The sequence below is a fragment of the Scyliorhinus canicula genome, chromosome 12, assembly GCF_902713615.1.
Source record: "Scyliorhinus canicula chromosome 12, sScyCan1.1, whole genome shotgun sequence".
Classification (NCBI taxonomy): Eukaryota; Metazoa; Chordata; class Chondrichthyes; order Carcharhiniformes; family Scyliorhinidae; genus Scyliorhinus; species Scyliorhinus canicula.
Genome location: NC_052157.1, coordinates 56,206,938 through 56,224,757, shown reverse-complemented (window position 1 = coordinate 56,224,757; position 17,820 = coordinate 56,206,938). Strand labels below are relative to the sequence as shown.

The following is a 17,820-nucleotide window of genomic DNA, read 5'->3' as shown; positions in this document are numbered from 1 at the left end:
TCTACAGGATACACACCACACACACTCATGACCGGACGCCCTATGAAAGGTACAGAATTCCTTTTAGGACTGGACATGACAAGCCCCGAAGTGACGGCCCTCACACATGAAAAGGCAGTTAAAGATCTAGTTGAGACTGTGAGGTCTGCACAGATCGCAGCCGCAGTCCAGCTAGGGAAACGCCGACAGCAACGCACTGCCTGTTTCAATAAGACCGTACACACCACAGAATTCCAGGTTGGACAACAGGTAATGTTATCTGTTTATAACCCCAGCAGTTTTTTGACTCCAAAATATTCTGGCCCATACTCAATTTCGGACGAAATTAGCCCCTCTGTTTACAGGATAAAGTATCCTAATGGGAAGACCGCGTGGTTTCATATCAACCAGTTAAAGGCATATGGAACACAGGCCAACCATGCTCACCATGTCCTGCTGGATGCAGCAGAACACTTCACCCCGCCCACCAGAGACACTTCTCCACCATCCCCCTCACAGACCAGTTCATCCACGGACTCGCCCACGACTCCGCCCACAGACCACTACAGACCACGCCCCGACACGCCCACAAGCTGCCACAGCAGAGACAGCAGGACTGACACTGACTCTGAAGACAGCGACAGCACACAGCCATACAGCCCACACTGCACCAACTACGACCCCGACTCCAGTGACCCCATGGAAGTCACCTACCTCAAATATCCAGAACCACCACCCGACCCCGACTACCCCGACAACACACTCGACACTACATTATGGCACAGGGACAATTCGTTCAGACTTGTCCGTAACGATGAAAGTGACCCCCGGTCACACAATTCCAAAGTTTCATGCCTGATCCACACAAGGGTGTGGGATCCGGGAGAGCAGGACGACACGGTGTCTGACTCCCGACACGGCAACCCCTTTGTGACCCTGTTCACAGAGGCAGAGGAAAAGTGAGGTGTCCAGATGATGTAAAATAGGAATCGTTTGAGGGAAACGATGTCCTTTCTGATGGAACCTGCACGTATGTTTGTCTTCGTTTTATGTTTGTTTGTTTTCAGGATTGTACATTGTTCAGCTGCAGGATGGACATCTTCTTTTCAGCTGAAAAGATTGTGACCACCTCACATACACAATAAGTTTCTCTGCCGAAACCTTTGAGAACTTTGGTTCCAACAACCCAGTTTGATTGGAGATCTTTTCCAAAGTTGTAAGGCTACACGCCAAATAGTTTGTCCGCAGATATCTCTGAGAACTTCAGTGATGTCCTCAGTTGGAGCATCTTGGCTCCCTTGGTTTTTTAGGTGCCCCTCTATTCGGCGAAATAGAGGCTGCAAGTCATGATGAACACATTCGTACCCGTTTTTTCCAGGTTACTCAGGCAGTGGACAAACGGCACTGAGGACCCGCCCTGTCTGAGAACCAACCCTTGGTCAGCCAAGCTCGGGTATGGCACAGCACGCCCTACCCGGGGATTCCATCCAACTCATACCCGTCGCGGCCCATACGCAACTCATTCGGATGTTTGTTTCAAAGTTTGTTCTCATTTTACGTTAGGTAGCCCTTCGGCCGCCATCACACATGCTATTTACATCCGGGAACATTCGGATGGTAAATCAGCAAAGCCTGCGAGACGGCTCGCAGAAGGAAGGATTGTTAGGTGTATGCTGGTCTTTAAATTCGCTTTTTGAAAAAAAAAATGAGGGGAGTCACAGGGTGTGACTTAGCCAGTCATTTTAAAGGGTCAATTGGGTTTTGAAAGACAGATGCACTAACAAGTAAAGGTCTTAAACTGTGTATTGACAGATACTGTGCTTGATCCCAAAGGTTTCAAAGGACGAGACAGAGGTCGAAGCCAGGATTGTCAATACCGGAGGAAGAAGGAAGAGAAAGAAGAAGAACAGCAAAATGATGGAAACCCACCTATTGTTTCTAAATGTTATGTGTATATGTGTGGAAACAAGACACGTTTCCCCCACAACCCCCACCGTAAATGTTTCAATTACAGCAAACCCCCAGTGCTCAGCTCTGATCAGCGAGGTTCAGACCTGGTGCACTAAATTCATGACGTGGTACTCCATGTCCTATATAATCGAATCACTGTTGGTGATCGCGATCCTCATCATACTAGTACAGACCCTCAGGTTGAGGAAATGGAAGAGGAAAGCCTCTCGTTCCAGCACCTCACCCATCTATAGAGTTCAATCCCCCATCTTCGGATTCCACCAAACCCCTCAACCCCTCACTGATTACAACACTCTGTAAATAAAAATTCAGCCATGTATTATATTGTTCCATACTCGACTGCCGAGTTGGGAAGTGTGATGTTGTGGTGTGAATGGTTAAGGTTTTAGAGTGATGAAATGTTAAGTTAAGGTTAAGGTTAATAGTGATAGGTAGAGGTTCCCAGTTGCAGTAATGCATGTCCCTTTGACATAGGGCCAAGTAGAAATGTTAGTTAAAAATTTTTTCTCTTCTTCCCATAGTTTAAGATAGAGTAGAACAGGAACTGGCAAGAGGTCAGAACACAAGGAAGGCAACGTACATAGGTGATCCTTCACAATATTATGATTGTGAGGATCACAAGGAGGGAATGTAGCCATGCTGGCCACGCAAAATGGACACTGAGCCAAACTAAAATGGAAGACAGAAGGAAAAGCCTGTTTAGTGAGAACAGACAGCCTGCTCTCAACTAATTAGCATTTTTGCAAGCAGCAAACCAGTTTCTGGCCAGGTGCAAGATCTCCAAGCCAAAGGTGTTAATGGCAAAGCGCTTAGCATTCTGATGAGGCAGCCCAAATCCAGGCACGAACAATGGCAACATTTCCATCTCAATGTAACACTTAATAGGTTGCGCAGACAGGATGGCACCAGAGTAACGAATATCGAAACCACCCCCCAACATCGAGGAAGGCCCTCGCATTGGAGGATTTCGAAGGTAACCGTTTGGAAACGCTCCAATCGGTACCGAAAGGTAGAGCCCGCCTAGAAGGGGGCAAGGACATTAGAGAGGGGTATAAAGGCAAATTCCCCACAGAGCCCGGTCTGTTAAACCCGTGCTCCGGCCCTGACTGACATCTTGCATCCTGACTCCAGCCGTTGAGCACCAGCCGCCGAAACCGTAAGTTCAACGCTCGCTACGCGATCCAAGCCCACTAGACCCCCAGTACCAGAACGCTTGCTGAAGGCTGCAGTACAAGACCAGGACGAAGGCCTCGTTCTCTGACCTTGCCTGTTCCTGTTAGATAAGTATTCTGTTCACTTAAGTTTAGTTATAGCTTAGTCTCTTAGTGTGTGCATGAGTATTTATTATAACTGTATAATAAATATTGATCGTTTGAACCTTACTAATCGGTGTATCGTCTTTATTACTTTGAACTTGACCTTGGAATACTTGTGACGTTGTCTATACGGCAACTGGCGACTCCCAGAGCTGAATAATTACATACAACAGAGCCTAGTAGTGTTAAGCACACGTCGAATACGGAGGCGTGTTAATACACTCCAATAAACGCGTTTTACGCCCATAGTAAAACGTGCAACAGTGGGCAGGCTTTGTCCGCATACTGGGGGACCCACTGGGCGTAATAAGAGAAGAATCCCAGGCACCTCTTGAGGGCCCTGGGACAATGAGGGAGAGGGAGTTGTAAGAGGGCATACAGTCAGGGCCGGGGCCCAGGACTCCGTTTTCCACGACATAGCCGAGGATGGCTAGCCTGGTAGTGCGGAAAACGCATTTCTCCGTATTGTGGGTGAGATTGAGTTTCTGGGCGGTTTGGAGAAATCGGTGGAGGTTGGCGTCGTGGTCCTGCTGATCATGGCCGCAGATGGTGACATTGTCCAAATATGGAAACGTGGCCTGCAGCCCGTACTGGTCTACCATTCGGTCCATTGCTCGTTGGAACACCAAGATCCCATTCGTGACGCCAATGGAGACCCGGAGGAAATGGAAGAGTCGGCCATCTGCCTCGAACGCTGTGTCGTGGCGGTCCTCTGGGCGGATTGGGAGCTGCTGGTATGCAGACTTCAGATCCACCGTGGAGAATATGGTTGACCATGTCTGCCATTCTGGGGAGGGGGTACGCATCGAGGTGCTTGAACCGGTTAATGGTTTGGCTGTAATCAACCACCATCCGGAACTTTTCACCGGTCTTGACGACCACCACCTGAGCTCTCCAGGGGCTGTTACTGGCCTCTATGACTCCCGCACGTAGGAGCCGCTGGACTTCGGCTCTAATGAATACTCTGTCCTGCAGGCTGTACCGCCTGCTGCGGGTGGCTACTGGTTTACAGTTAGCCGTTAGGTTAGCGAAGAGTGGAGGGGGGTCGATTTTTAAAATCGCTAAGCTGCATATAGTGAGAGGAGGTAGGGGTCCGCCGAAGCTGAGTGTGAGGCTCTGGAGGTTGCATTGAAAGTTGAGCCCAAGTAAGAGTGGGGCGCAGAGCTCGGGGAGTACGTACAGCTGGAAATTAGAGTAGTTGGCGCTCTGTATCGTTAGGGTCGCAACGGTGCGCCCTTGTATTTGGACCGAGTGCGAACCCGAGGCGAGGGAGATAGTTTGCCGTGCAGGAAAGATAGGGAGCGAACAGCGTCTTACCAGGTCAGGATGTACGAAGCTCCCGGTGCTCCCGGAGTTAAAGAGGCACGGTGTCTTGCATCCGTTGATTTGAACGGACATCATCGGGTTCCTGAGGTGCTTCAAACACGACTGGTCCAAAGTGACTGCGTTGAGTTGCGGGTAGTCGGCAGCTCGATCAGCAGTGCTGGAGTTGCCCCGTGATGACTGTCCGCGGAGGTCGTAGTCGTCGAGGTAAACATCGGGTGATGGCCAAGATGGCTGCCCCCATTGATCACACGTGGCGGGCGATGAAGATAGCGTCCAAGATGGCCACCCCCGTGGGTCGCACGTGGTGGACGGCAAGGAAGGTGGTGCCCAAGATGTCGGCCCCCATGACTCGCACATGGCTGGCCGCGTGGGGGAGGATTGCCAAGATGGCGGCCCCCATGAGTTGTACATGTTGGGCGGGGGCGGCGTCGGCAGACACGCTGCAACGTTGCGGGGCCTGCGGGCCTGCGAGTTGGGGGAGCGATTGCTCTGGACTGCGGGGGAGTTGGAGGGTTTTGATTTCGCCAGGCAGACTCGGGCATAATGTCCTTTGCGACCGCAGCTGCTGCAGGTCGCGTTGCGGGACGGGCAGTGCTGCCGTGGGTGTTGGGGCTGGCCACAAAAATGGCACGCTGGCACTCCATAGTGGGTGGGTGGCTGCGCGGCGCAGGCCTGGGGCAGTCGCTGGTCGGGGGTCCACGATGGGGTCGCTTGGTCTGCGGGGAATGAGTTGAGACTTTGAAACGCGACCTCCATTGTGGTTGCTAGCGCTACCATGTCCTCCAAGTTCTGGACCCCTTTTTTGAGAAGTCACTGGCGCACATAGTTAGACCGGACCCCCGCAACGTACACATCACGGACAGCGAGTTCCATATGCTGGGAGGCAGTTACAGCCTGAAAGTTGCAGTCCCGAGCAAGGGCCATTAAGTCGTGCAGGAAGTCCTCTAGCAACTCTGCGGGGCGCTGGCGGCGGGTAGCGAAAATGTGCCGCGCGTAGACCTCGTTTACCGGCCGCATATATAATCGGCATAGCGAGGGCCTCGGTATACGAGTCGGTACAGTTGAGTTGCGTAGAGATGCGATGGCTCACCCGTGCATGCAGTAGGCTGAGTTTCTGCTCATCTGTAGTCTTGGAGGTAGTCGATGCAGCCAGGTAGGTCTTGAAACACCGAAGCCAGTGTAGAAAGATTTCCTTAGCCTCTGCAGCCTGCGGGTCGAGTTCTAGTCGATCAGGTTTGAGGGCTGATTCCATAGTAGTTTTCTGAAGTCTATTGAATTAATATGACCATCAATGCACTCGAGACACGATAGGAAGTAAACTGTGGTTTTAATAGACTTACAGCTGAACCTGCCTGCGACCAGAAGAACTGAGGGCAGGCTCACAAGGCTGCAGCATGTATACTTCAGGTAGTGAGAGGGGCCATGGGCGGAGCCGAGGGTGGAGCCCTGTACAAGCTCCTCATCTCCTCCTGTGGGCAGAGCCGCGCAACGGCTCACAGACAGAGCCCACAAGGACACAATACTATACAGTGTGAATTATGTGAAGTACATTCACCACAATGATCATGGCTGATCATCCAACTCAATTGCTTAATCCCACCTTTCCCCCGAATCCTTTCACAGAGCATGGAGTTCTTGTCCAGAATTGTAAAGTACGGAAGGTGTGTACACTTCATGAAGACACTCAGTTAGACCACACTGGGAGCACTGTGCACAGTTTTGGTTCACATATCCCTCAGTTAGACCACACTGGGAGCACTGTGCACAGTTTTGGTTCACATATCCCTCAGTTAGACCACACTGGGAGCACTGTGCACAGTTTTGGTTCACATATCCCTCAGTTAGACCACACTGGGAGCACTGTGCACAGTTTTGGTTCACATATCCCTCAGTTAGACCACACTGGGAGCACTGTGCACAGTTTTGGTTCACATATCCCTCAGTTAGACCACACTGGGAGCACTGTGCACAGTTGTAATCTCCCTGGGCGGGATTCTCTCAGCTCACGCCGGTGCAGAGAATCACCGGGCCGGGCACGAATCAGGTGCCGCCACCCCAATGCCGGTCCACCGATTCTCCGGTGACCGGAGATCGGCGACATTGCCGGCGGCACGGATGGCACAGGTCAGGGGCCGCGTAGGTGATTCTCCGCCCGGGATGGGCCGAGTGGCCGCCAGAAAAGCCCAAGTCCCGCCGGCGTTGTTCACATCTGGTCTTACCCGGCGGGACCTCGGTGCCATCCTATCGGGGACGGCCTGGTGGGAGGGAGGGGGGGTTCGACCCTGGGGAAGGGCCTCCACCATGGTCTGGCCCGTGATCGGGGCCTACCGATCGGTGTGCCGGCCTCTCCTGGTGGGGGTCTTGTTTGTTCCACGCCGGCCCCTGTAGCCCTGCGCCATGTTACGTCGGGGCCGGCGCGGAGATGGAAGCTACCACGCATGCGCGAGTTCGCGCCAGTCGCAGCACGCATGCGCAGACCCGTGGCGCCCATTTGACACCGGTATCGGCAGCTGGAGTGGCATAGGTCTCTCCAGTGCCATGCTGGCCTCCTGTAAGGCAGAGGATCGCTACACTTAGCGGTCCGATGACGCCCATCGTTAAACACTCCAGCTTTTACGACGCCGTCAACACTCTGCCGTCAGATGGGAGAATCCCGCCCCATATCCCTCGGTTAGACCACACTAGTTTTGATATCCATATCTATTGGTGTGTATGTGTGTTTGTGTGTGAATTAGTGAATGTGTGTTTACAAGTGAGTGTGTATTTGTGTGTGTTTGTGTCTGCATGACCATGTATGTGTGTGTGCCAGTGTGTATTTGAGTGCGTGAGGGTGTGTTTCTGTGAGTGTGTGTGTGTGTGTGTGACAGTGCATGTGTGTGACAGTACGTGTGAGTGTGTGTTTCTATGATTGTGTGTGAGTGTGAATATGTGTCTGACAGTGTGTGTGTGTGAGAGTGTATTTCTGTGAGTGTGTGTGAGTGTGAGTATGTATTTCTGAGTGTGTGAGATTGTAAGTGTGAGTATTTGTGTTGAGTGTGTGAGTACATGTGCGTGTGTGTGCCAGTTTGTGTTGGTGTAGTTGAGTGTGTGTGTAAGCCTGTGTGCCATTGTGAGTGTGCATATGTGAGTGTACATGAGCAACTTAGAGTGATTGTATTTCTTTCTGGGTGTGATTGTATGAGGGCATCTGAGGGTGAGTCTATGTGTGAGTGTGCGTGTGTGTGAGTATGAGTGAGTATGTGTGTGAGTATGTGTGAGGGTGTGTGAGTGCGAGTGAGTATATGCATGTTCTTATAACAGACTCATAATTCTGATGTTTATTGCAGAATCCTGAGAATTGTGTGGTCATTCTGAGATTAATGGTTAAAGCACAAATCTGACAGTGTAGTTTGCTGGAGAAATTATTGAAATATATTCTGTAACTTGTCGAGTACCGGAACTGGAGACAGAGAGTGAACTTCTCTGATCATAACAGAGCCATGATCGTGTGGGGGAATCACAGGCGCATGTCCCATTACCGTGTGGGGGAATCATAGATCCACGTCCCATCACCATGTGGGGGAATCACAGACACAGACCCACATTCCATCACCGTGTGGGGGAATCACAAACCCACATCCCATCACCGTGTAAGGGGATCACAGACCCACGTCCCATCACCATGTGGGGGATCACAGACCCACATCCCACCACCGTGAGGGGGAATCACAGACACAGACCCACATCCCATCGTCGTGTGGGGGGAATCACAGACACAGACCCCCGTCCCATCACCATGTGGGGAATCACAGACACAGACCCACGTCCCATCACCGTGTGGGGAATCACAGACACAGACCCACGTCCCATCACTGTGTGGGGGAATCACAGACACAGACCCACGTCCCATCACTGTGTGGGGGAATCACAGACACAGACCCCCGTCCCATCACTGTGTGGGGGAATCACAGGCACAGACCCCCGTCCCATCACTGTGTGGGGGAATCACAGACACAGACCCACGTCGCATCACCGTGTGGGGGAATCACAGACACAGACCCACGTCCCATCACCGTGTGGGGGAATCACAGACCCACGTCCCATCACCATGTGGGGGAATCACAGACCCACGTCCCATCGTCGTGTGGGGGGAATCACAGACACAGACCCACGTCCCATCACCATGTGGGGGATCACAGACCCACATCCCACCACCGTGAGGGGGAATCACAGACACAGACCCACATCCCATCGTCGTGTGGGGGGAATCACAGACACAGACCCACGTCCCATCACCCTGAGGTGTGAAGACACAGATGAACTGCAGTTGTGCCGAGAATCCCTGGTTCAGAGTTGATACATGGACAATGGAAAATGAATTGGCGATTTAGAGGCTATTCCTGGTGGAGTGAGCAGTGTTGTGCAGCTCTGCACTTACCCAGGGCCCTCTGAAGGTTCAGCTTCTGACTTCCCTGGACTTCTGCAATGGGAGAAAGGGGCAAGTTGTTATTCACTTTGCAACACATCAGTAATGATATAGTTCTGAAAACACCAGCATTAAACATAGCCTCTCAGCACTGGGGTGGGTGGGCAGCTAGATCTGACCCCACACATGTGGTTTCCCAGCCTATCGGGATGTCCGGCCAAATCTCTCACCAACGCTAAGCCCAGGAACTGTTCTATTGGAGGGAAATTCATTCACCATTCCCTGGACACTGTGAACAAGCTTCGCTGTTATACAACCACATTCCTGGGCCACTCAGGCCGTGGGACGTTTGCAAAAAACTCAAGGCAGAATTCATTGAACATATAGGGTTCGGGTTAGATAGAGATTGTTTCTTGGAGCAATATGGTGTAGAATAGACCAGGCAGCAAACTATTCTGGATTTGGTATAGGAAATGAGGATGGATTAATCAATGACTTCACAGTTAAGGATCCTCTAGGGAAGAGTGATCATAGCGTTTGCGGGTATGAAACTGGAGTCCCGCACTCAAATTCGAGAGTTAAACATCAGCATGAGGACAGATTTGGCCCCAGTGGGCAGGAAGACAATTGTTGAGCAGCAGCAATTGTCTAAGGAGATATTCAATTCCTCCCAATTAAGGAGATATTAAATTCCTCCCAACTAAAATATATTCCAGAGAGGAAGGAAGAGTGTAAGAGGGGGAACAAATATTTATGGCTAAGCACAGAGGTTAATGACAATACAAAGACAGAAATGAAGGCATGTCATATTGCAAAGTCCAGTGGCAAGCTGGAAGATTGAGAAACTTTTTAAGATCAAAAAGGGTTACTAAAAAAATAATAAAGTGAGCAAATATAAATTGCGGAAGAAACCTTGCACAAAATATCAAAAAGGAGAGCAACCGTTTCTATAAATATATAAAAGAGAAGAGAATGGCTAAAGTGAATGTTGGTCCCTTGGCGGGTGAGTCCAGGGAGTTAATACTGGGGAACATAGAAATGGCACAGAGGCTAAATCAATATTTTATCTCCATTTTCACAGTGGACAACCCCATTCCAAACAGTAACCGGAAATTCAGAGGTAATCAATATGGAGAAACTTAAAACCATTGTCATCAATGGGGTAAAAGTGCGAAACAAACTTTTGGGATTGAAGGCAGACCAGTCCCCAGGGTCTGAGGTCTACATCCTAGGGTCTTAAAGGAAGTTGCAGCGGAAATAGTGGATCCATCCATTGGTTATAATATTCCCAAATTCCCTGGATGCAGGAAAGGTTAAAGTGGATTGGAAAATGCTAATGTAATGCCCTTATTCAAAAGAGGGAGGCAGAAAGTAGGAAACTATCGACCAGTTAGTTTAACACCTGTCGTTGGGAAAATGTTAGAATCCATTATCATTTTTTCAATTAAGGGGCAACTTAGCATGGCCAATCCACCTATCATGCACATTTTAGGGTTGTGGGGGTGAGACCCACGCAAACACGGAGAGAATGTGCAAATTCCACACGGATAGTGACCCAGAGCTGGGATCGAACCTGGGACCTCTGCACCATGAGGCAGCAATGCTGAAGAATCCATTATTAAGGAATAGTCGAAACACTATCCATCAAAGTCAACTTGGTTTTATAAAGGGTAAATCATGTTTAGCACATGAGCTGGGGCTCATGTTAGCACAAGGGGCTGTTTGGCACACTGGGCAAAACGCTGGCTTTGAAAGCAGACCAAGCAGGCCAGCAGCACCGTTCGATTCCTGTAAAAGGCGCCGGAATGTGGCGAATAGGGGCTTTTCACAGTAACTTCATTTGAAGCCTACTTGTGACAATAAGCGATTTTCATTTCATTTTCATGTTTAACTAATTTGCTAGAGTTCTTCAAAGATGTAACAAGCCAAATGGACAATGGATCCTGTAGATGTAGTATATCTGGACTTCCAGAAGGCATTTGATAAGGTACATCGTAAATGTTTGGGTGAATGGACTTTTACTTTATTTTAAGAGGGTTCCCTGTGGAGTAGCTAATTAGAGACATTATGTTCAGCTTAGTGAGATGATGCAGTTAATAGGAGGAGCCAGGGGTTGAACCAGTCAGTTGTTAAATTTTTCGGAGTTTGACTGGAAGGTGAGCTGTGAAGGTTTCTGCAGAAATACAGCCAGAGATTCTGCATTATTCTGTCAGGTCTCTTTCTTTCAAGAAGTCTCGAAAGACCTCTCTTTCTCAAAGTGGAGTGTCCAAGACATCTCTTTAGCAAGTATTCCTGAGTATGTTAACTGCATTAAAAAGCGGATTTTGACCTGAGGTGGTTTTGTTGTTCGAGTGGGAATAAAGATAGCGGTTAAGGGATATTGTGCCGCTGTATTGATTAGCTATTTTCCTTGTGTGATGCTAAAGATTTTAATACTGTGTTCATATCTGTGTTAGTTCCTTACAAAATTAAAATAAAATAGAGCGGTTTCTGTCCAGTGTCCAAGCCACTGTTGGGATCTGGTCCGAGATGGTAATACAGTACAAGGGGTTTGACAGGGCGGGCAATGCAAGGTTATTTCCACCACATATAGATCCTCGAAGACCCCAGGGAGGAAGAGTGGGGGTTGTGGGAGGGAGGCGGTCCATTCCCAGGCTGAGGAGTCGGCCATTTTGGGCCAAACTGAGGAGAAAAATATTCTCTTGGATGGCACTGAATGTTTGGAATTCTCCAGCCAAGAGAGCCGGGATGCCCCATTGCTGAGTACATTCCAGACTGGGGGGGGGGGGGGGGGGGGGAGTAGCAGCAGAGGATGGAGGGGCCAAACAGGAATCACCAGTTCTGAAGGGGAAGATGCCTCGGTGCCCCCAAAGAGGCTAAGCCTGTCAGGCATCAGAACCATTGTGACGTTTGACGGAGACACAATCGGGAAATTAACCAGAATAATTTCTTACTCTCCTTTCTGTTCCTTCTTTTTCTCATCCAATCTTCCTTCAGTGTAAGAAACAGAAATTGTGGAATTGTTATTTATAGATTCATAGCCTTTGGCAGCACAGAAAGAGGCCAGTCGGCCTATCGTGCCCACACCGGCCAGGGAAGATCTGACGACTCTAAGACATAAAAAATAGGAACAGGATTAGGCCATTCGGCCCCTCTAGCCAGCTCTGCCATTCAATATGATGATCCGACATTCCTCGTATCCACTTTCCTGTTGTTTCCTCGAAACCTTCATTCCCTTACTGATTAAGAATCTATCTGTCTCAGCCTTAAGTATGCACAAGGACTCTGCCCCCACAGCTCTCTGTGGCAAGGAGTTCCAAAGACTCACAACCCTCTGAGAGGTTAAATTCCTCCACATCTCAGTGTTAAATTTGATTCCCTTTTATTCTGAGACTCTCCCCTCTGGTCCTAGACTCTCCAATGAGGGGAAACATCCTCTCAGTATTTTCCGTGTCAATCCCCTTCAGAATTCTATATGTTTCAATGAGGTCACCTCTCATTCTTCTAAATTCCAATGAGTAGAGTCCGAACCTGTTTAACCTTTGCTGATAAGACAATCCCTCCATACCGGGGATCATCCTATTTAACCTTCTCTGAACCACCTCCAATGATATAATGGGGTGAATTCTCCACTCGTGGAATTGTCCGTTCCGCTGGTAGCGCATCCAACCCGCGGATTTCCCAGCAGCATGGGGTGGCTACAATGGGAAACCACATTGACCAGCTGCTGGAATGGACAATCCCGCTGCCAGTGACGGTGCGCCATTGAGAAATCTACGGCTGGGGAGGCTAAGAATTCACCCCAATATCTTTCCTGAATTAAGGAGACCAAAACTGCTCACAGTACTCCAAGTGTGGCCTCTCCAGTACATTGTACAGTGACAGCAAGACTTTGCGACTCTTATACTCCAACCCACTTGAAATAAGGGCTAATATTCCATTAGCTTTCCTAATTATCTGCTGCACCTCGGTGTTAGCTTTCTGCGTTTCGTGCAGTAGTACCCCTAAGTTCATTTGTGCTGTAGCTTTCTGCAGCTTTTCTCAATTTAAATAATACTCTGTTCTTTATTCTCCCTTTCAAAGCGAACAACTTCACATTTTCCCACATTCTACTCCATTGGCCAACTCTCTATCCATGCCAATATATTACCATGAGCTCTTATGTGAGGTACCCTGTTGAACGCCCTCTGGAAGACCAAGTACAACACATCTACTGGTTTCCCTCGACCCACTTTGGTTGAGGCTTCCTCAGAAAACTCTAATAGACTAGTCAGACATGATTTCCCTTTCAAGAAGCCATGTTAAATCTGCTTGATTAGATGATGATTAGATTACACTGTTCCTCTTTTCCAGCACTTGGAGGTTACGGCAGCGCAAGTGAATATTCAAGCACTTATTAAATGTCATGAGAATTTCTGACTCAACTACCCTTTTTGGCAGTAAGTTGCACCCTCTGGGCAAAAAAGATTCTCCTCCAATCCCCTCCTAGCCTTATTACCTTATATCTATGTCCCCTGGTTATTGACCCCTCTACTAATGGAAAACGTGTCTTCCAATCCATCCTATCCAAGCCCCTCATGATTTTGAACACCTTGATCGAGTCCCCTTCAGCCTTCTTTGCTCCAACAAAAATAACCCCAGCCTAACCAGCCTCTCTTCATAGTTGAAACACTCCAGCCCAGGCAGCACCTGGTGAATCTCCTCTGCACCCTCTCCGGTGCAATCACATCCTTCCTAAAGTGTGGTGAAAATATCAGCACATAGCACTCCAGCTGTGGCCGAACCAACATTTTATACAGCTCCATCATAACCTCACTGCTCTTATATTCTATGCCTTGGCTAATAAAGGCAAGTATCCCACAAGCCTTCTTGACCAACTTATCGACCTTCCCTGTCATCTTCATGAATCTGTCGATATGCACCCCAAGTTCCCTCTGATCTTCAATTCTAGCCAGGGTGTGATGAATGAAGGATTTTAGGATGTATTGTATTATAGGTATTTTGCGCAGTAAGGATTAAAAGCCTGGGTTAGGGTATGTATGAATGCTGCAGTAGTGTTTTTAAAGAATTCTGGTTTTAAATGGTTTGGGAGCAACGTGTGCAATTAAGGCATCGTAAAAGTTTTGGCTATTGCAGCGTAGTTTGGATTAAAAGGGGGTTCCGTGTGGAGTTAATTAGATGCATGGTGTTTTCGCTTGGTAAGGTGAGGTCATTTATGGGAGGAGCTAGGGTACCAGGCATTTTTCAGAAAAGGAGTTTCAGTTGGGTTTTAGATTCGGATGTGAGCAGACGTCAAGCATCTGCTATCGCTGCAGATCAGTTAAAGATATGTCTGTAGATAGATTAGAAGTTTCTTTCTGAGCAATTCAGAATTGTATGGTGAGCTGAAACCAGCTGAGAAGCAGCTTCTGAAGAAATACAGCCAAGGTTGCTGCATGGTTCTGAAAGGATTCAGGTCTTTTCTCGAAAACAGTGTCAAACGTACTCTCTTTCTCAAAGTAGAGTATCCAGACATCTCTATGGAGCATGTACTCCTGAGTGCTAACTGTATTTGCAAGTGGATAGAGAGCTGACATAGTTTTGCTGTTTGAGTGGGAATAAAAATAACAGTTAAGGGTTATTGTGTCACTGTATTGACTACCACTACTCAAGGGGTAATTCTAAGCTATTTTTATCGTGTGATATTAAAGGTATTTTAATACTGAGTCAGTAGTAAAATATTGGGGTTTCTGTCCAGTATCCTAGCCACTGTTGGGGTCTGCTCCAGGATCGTAATAAGTGTAATCTTTTGTCTTGTTAGCCCTTCAAATGTATTACCTCACACTTTTCCAGATTGAATTCCATTTGCAGCTGCTCTGCTCACCTGCCAACCTGGGGACAGCCTTTTCATTATTTAACACCCCATCAAAACTCTATCTTCTTCACACCATAGACCAACATTGCATGGATTGGCTAAGCACAACAGTGGCCTGCCATTGCCTTCCACTGCACGACTGACGCAGAAGGGGAAATCAGAAACAAGCACACATCCCATCACCGCGTGGGGGAATCACAGACACAGACCCCCGTCCCATCATCATGTGGGGGAATCACAGACCGACGTCCCATCACCATGTGGGGAATCAAGACACAGACCCACATCCCATCACCGTGTGGGGGAATCACAGGCACAGACCCACGTCCCATCACCGTGTGGGGAATCACAGACACAGACCCACGTCCCATCACCATGTGGGGAATCACAGACACAGACCCACGTCCCATCACCGTGTGGGGAATCACAGACACAGACCCCCGTCCCATCACTGTGTGGGGGAATCACAGGCACAGATCCCCGTCCCATCACCGTGTGGGGAATCACAGACACAGACCCACGTCCCATCACCGTGTGGGGGAATCACAGGCACAGACCCCCGTCCCATCACCGTGTGGGGGAATCACAGACCGACGTCCCATCACCGTGTGGGGAATCACAGACACAGACCCCCGTCCCATCACTGTGTGGGGGAATCACAGACACAGACCCACATCCCATCACCGTGTGGGGGAATCACAGACACAGACCCACGTCCCATCACCGTGTGGGGGAATCACAGACACAGACCCACATCCCATCACCATGTGGGGGAATCACAGACACAGACCCACATCCCATCACCATGTGGGGGAATCACAGACACAGACCCACATCCCATCACCATGTGGGGGAATCACAGACCGACGTCCCATCACCATGTGGGTGAATCACAGACCGACGTTCCATCACCATGTGGGGGAATCACAGACCGACGTTCCATCACCATGTGGGGGAATCACAGACCCACGTCCCATCACCATGTGGGGAATCACAGACACAGACCCACGTCCCATCACCATGTGGGGAATCACAGACACAGACCCACGTCCCATCACCATGTGGGGAATCACAGACACAGACCCACGTCCCATCACCATGTGGGGAATCACAGACACAGACCCACGTCCCATCACCATGTGGGGGAATCACAGACACAGACCCACGTCCCATCACTGTGTGGGGGAATCACAGACCCCCGTCCCATCACCATGTGGGGGAATCACAGACACAGACCCACGTCCCATCACCATGTGGGGGAATCACAGACCGACGTTCCATCACCATGTGGGGGAATCACAGACCGACGTTCCATCACCATGTGGGGGAATCACAGATCCACGTCCCATCACCGTGTGGGGGAATCACAGACACAGACCCCCGTCCCATCACCATGTGGGGAATCACAGACACAGACCCACGTCCCATCACCCTGAGGTGTGAAGACACAGATGAACTGCAGTTGTGCCGAGAATCCCTGGTTCAGAGTTGATACATGGACAGTGGAAAATGAATTGGTGATTTAGAGGCTATTCCTGGTGGAGTGAGCAGTGTTGTGCAGCTCTGCACTTACCCAGGGCCCTCTGAAGGTTCAGCTTCTGACTTCCCTGGACTTCTGCAATGGGAGAAAGGGGCAAGTTGTTATTCACTTTGCAACACATCAGTAATGATATAGTTCTGAAAACACCAGCATTAAACATAGCCTCTCAGGACTGGGGTGGGTGGGCAGCTAGATCTGACCCCACACATGTGGTTTCCCAGCCTATCGGGATGTCCGGCCAAATCTCTCACCAACGCTAAGCCCAGGAACTGTTCTATTGGAGGGAAATTCATTCACCATTCCCTGGACACTGTTGAACAAGCTTCGCTGTTATACAACCACATTCCTGGGCCACTCAGGCCGTGGGACGTTTGCAAAAAACTCAAGGCAGAATTCATTGAACATATAGGGTTCGGGTTAGATAGAGATTGTTTCTTGGAGCAATATGGTGTAGAATAGACCAGGCAGCAAACTATTCTGGATTTGGTATAGGAAATGAGGATGGATTAATCAATGACTTCACAGTTAAGGATCCTCTAGGGAAGAGTGATCATAGCGTTTGCGGGTATGAAACTGGAGTCCCGCACTCAAATTCGAGAGTTAAACATCAGCATGAGGACAGATTTGGCCCCAGTGGGCAGGAAGACAATTGTTGAGCAGCAGCAATTGTCTAAGGAGATATTCAATTCCTCCCAATTCAGGAGATATTAAATTCCTCCCAACTAAAATATATTCCAGAGAGGAAGGAAGAGTGTAAGAGGGGGAATAAATATTTATGGATAAGCACAGAGGTTAATGACAATACAAAGACAGAAATGAAGGCATGTCATATTGCAAAGTCCAGTGGCAAGCTGGAAGATTGAGAAACTTTTTAAGATCAAAAAGGGTTACTAAAAAAATAATAAAGTGAGCAAATATAAATTGTGGAAGAAACCTTGCACAAAATATCAAAAAGGAGAGCAACCGTTTCTATAAATATATAAAAGAGAAGAGAATGGCTAAAGTGAATGTTGGTCCCTTGGCGGGTGAGTCCAGGGAGTTAATATTGGGGAACATAGAAATGGCACAGAGGCTAAATCAATATTTTGTCTCCATTTTCACAGTGGACGACCCCATTCCAAACAGTAACAGGAAATTCAGAGGTAATCAATATGGAGAAACTTAAAACCATTGTCATCAATGGGGTAAAAGTGCGAAACAAACTTTTGGGATTGAAGGCAGACCAGTTCCCAGGGTCTGAGGTCTACATCCTAGGGTCTTAAAGTGGCAGCGGAAATAGTGGATCCATCCATTGGTTATAATATTCCCAAATTCCCTGGATGCAGGAAAGGTTAAAGTGGGAGGCAGAAAGTAGGAAACTATCGACCAGTTAGTTTAACACCTGTCGTTGGGAAAATGTTAGAATCCATTATCATTTTTTCAATTAAGG

The 17,820-nt window shown here is 48.8% G+C and overlaps 1 protein-coding gene across 4 annotated transcripts in view; it reads right to left on the bottom strand.

Moving 5' to 3' along the window:
• Nucleotides 1-17,820, bottom strand: part of LOC119975278 (myristoylated alanine-rich C-kinase substrate-like) — a 113,217-nt gene that overhangs the window by 13,633 nt on the left and 81,764 nt on the right. For all 4 annotated transcript variants that reach the window (XM_038814992.1, XM_038814991.1, XM_038814993.1 and 1 more), the window contains 2 exons: nt 16,425-16,466; nt 9,010-9,051 (listed from right to left, as the gene is read on the bottom strand). In XM_038814992.1, the coding sequence (XP_038670920.1) occupies nt 9,010-9,051; nt 16,425-16,466 (84 nt within the window). The remainder of the gene's footprint in view (nt 1-9,009; nt 9,052-16,424; nt 16,467-17,820) is intronic.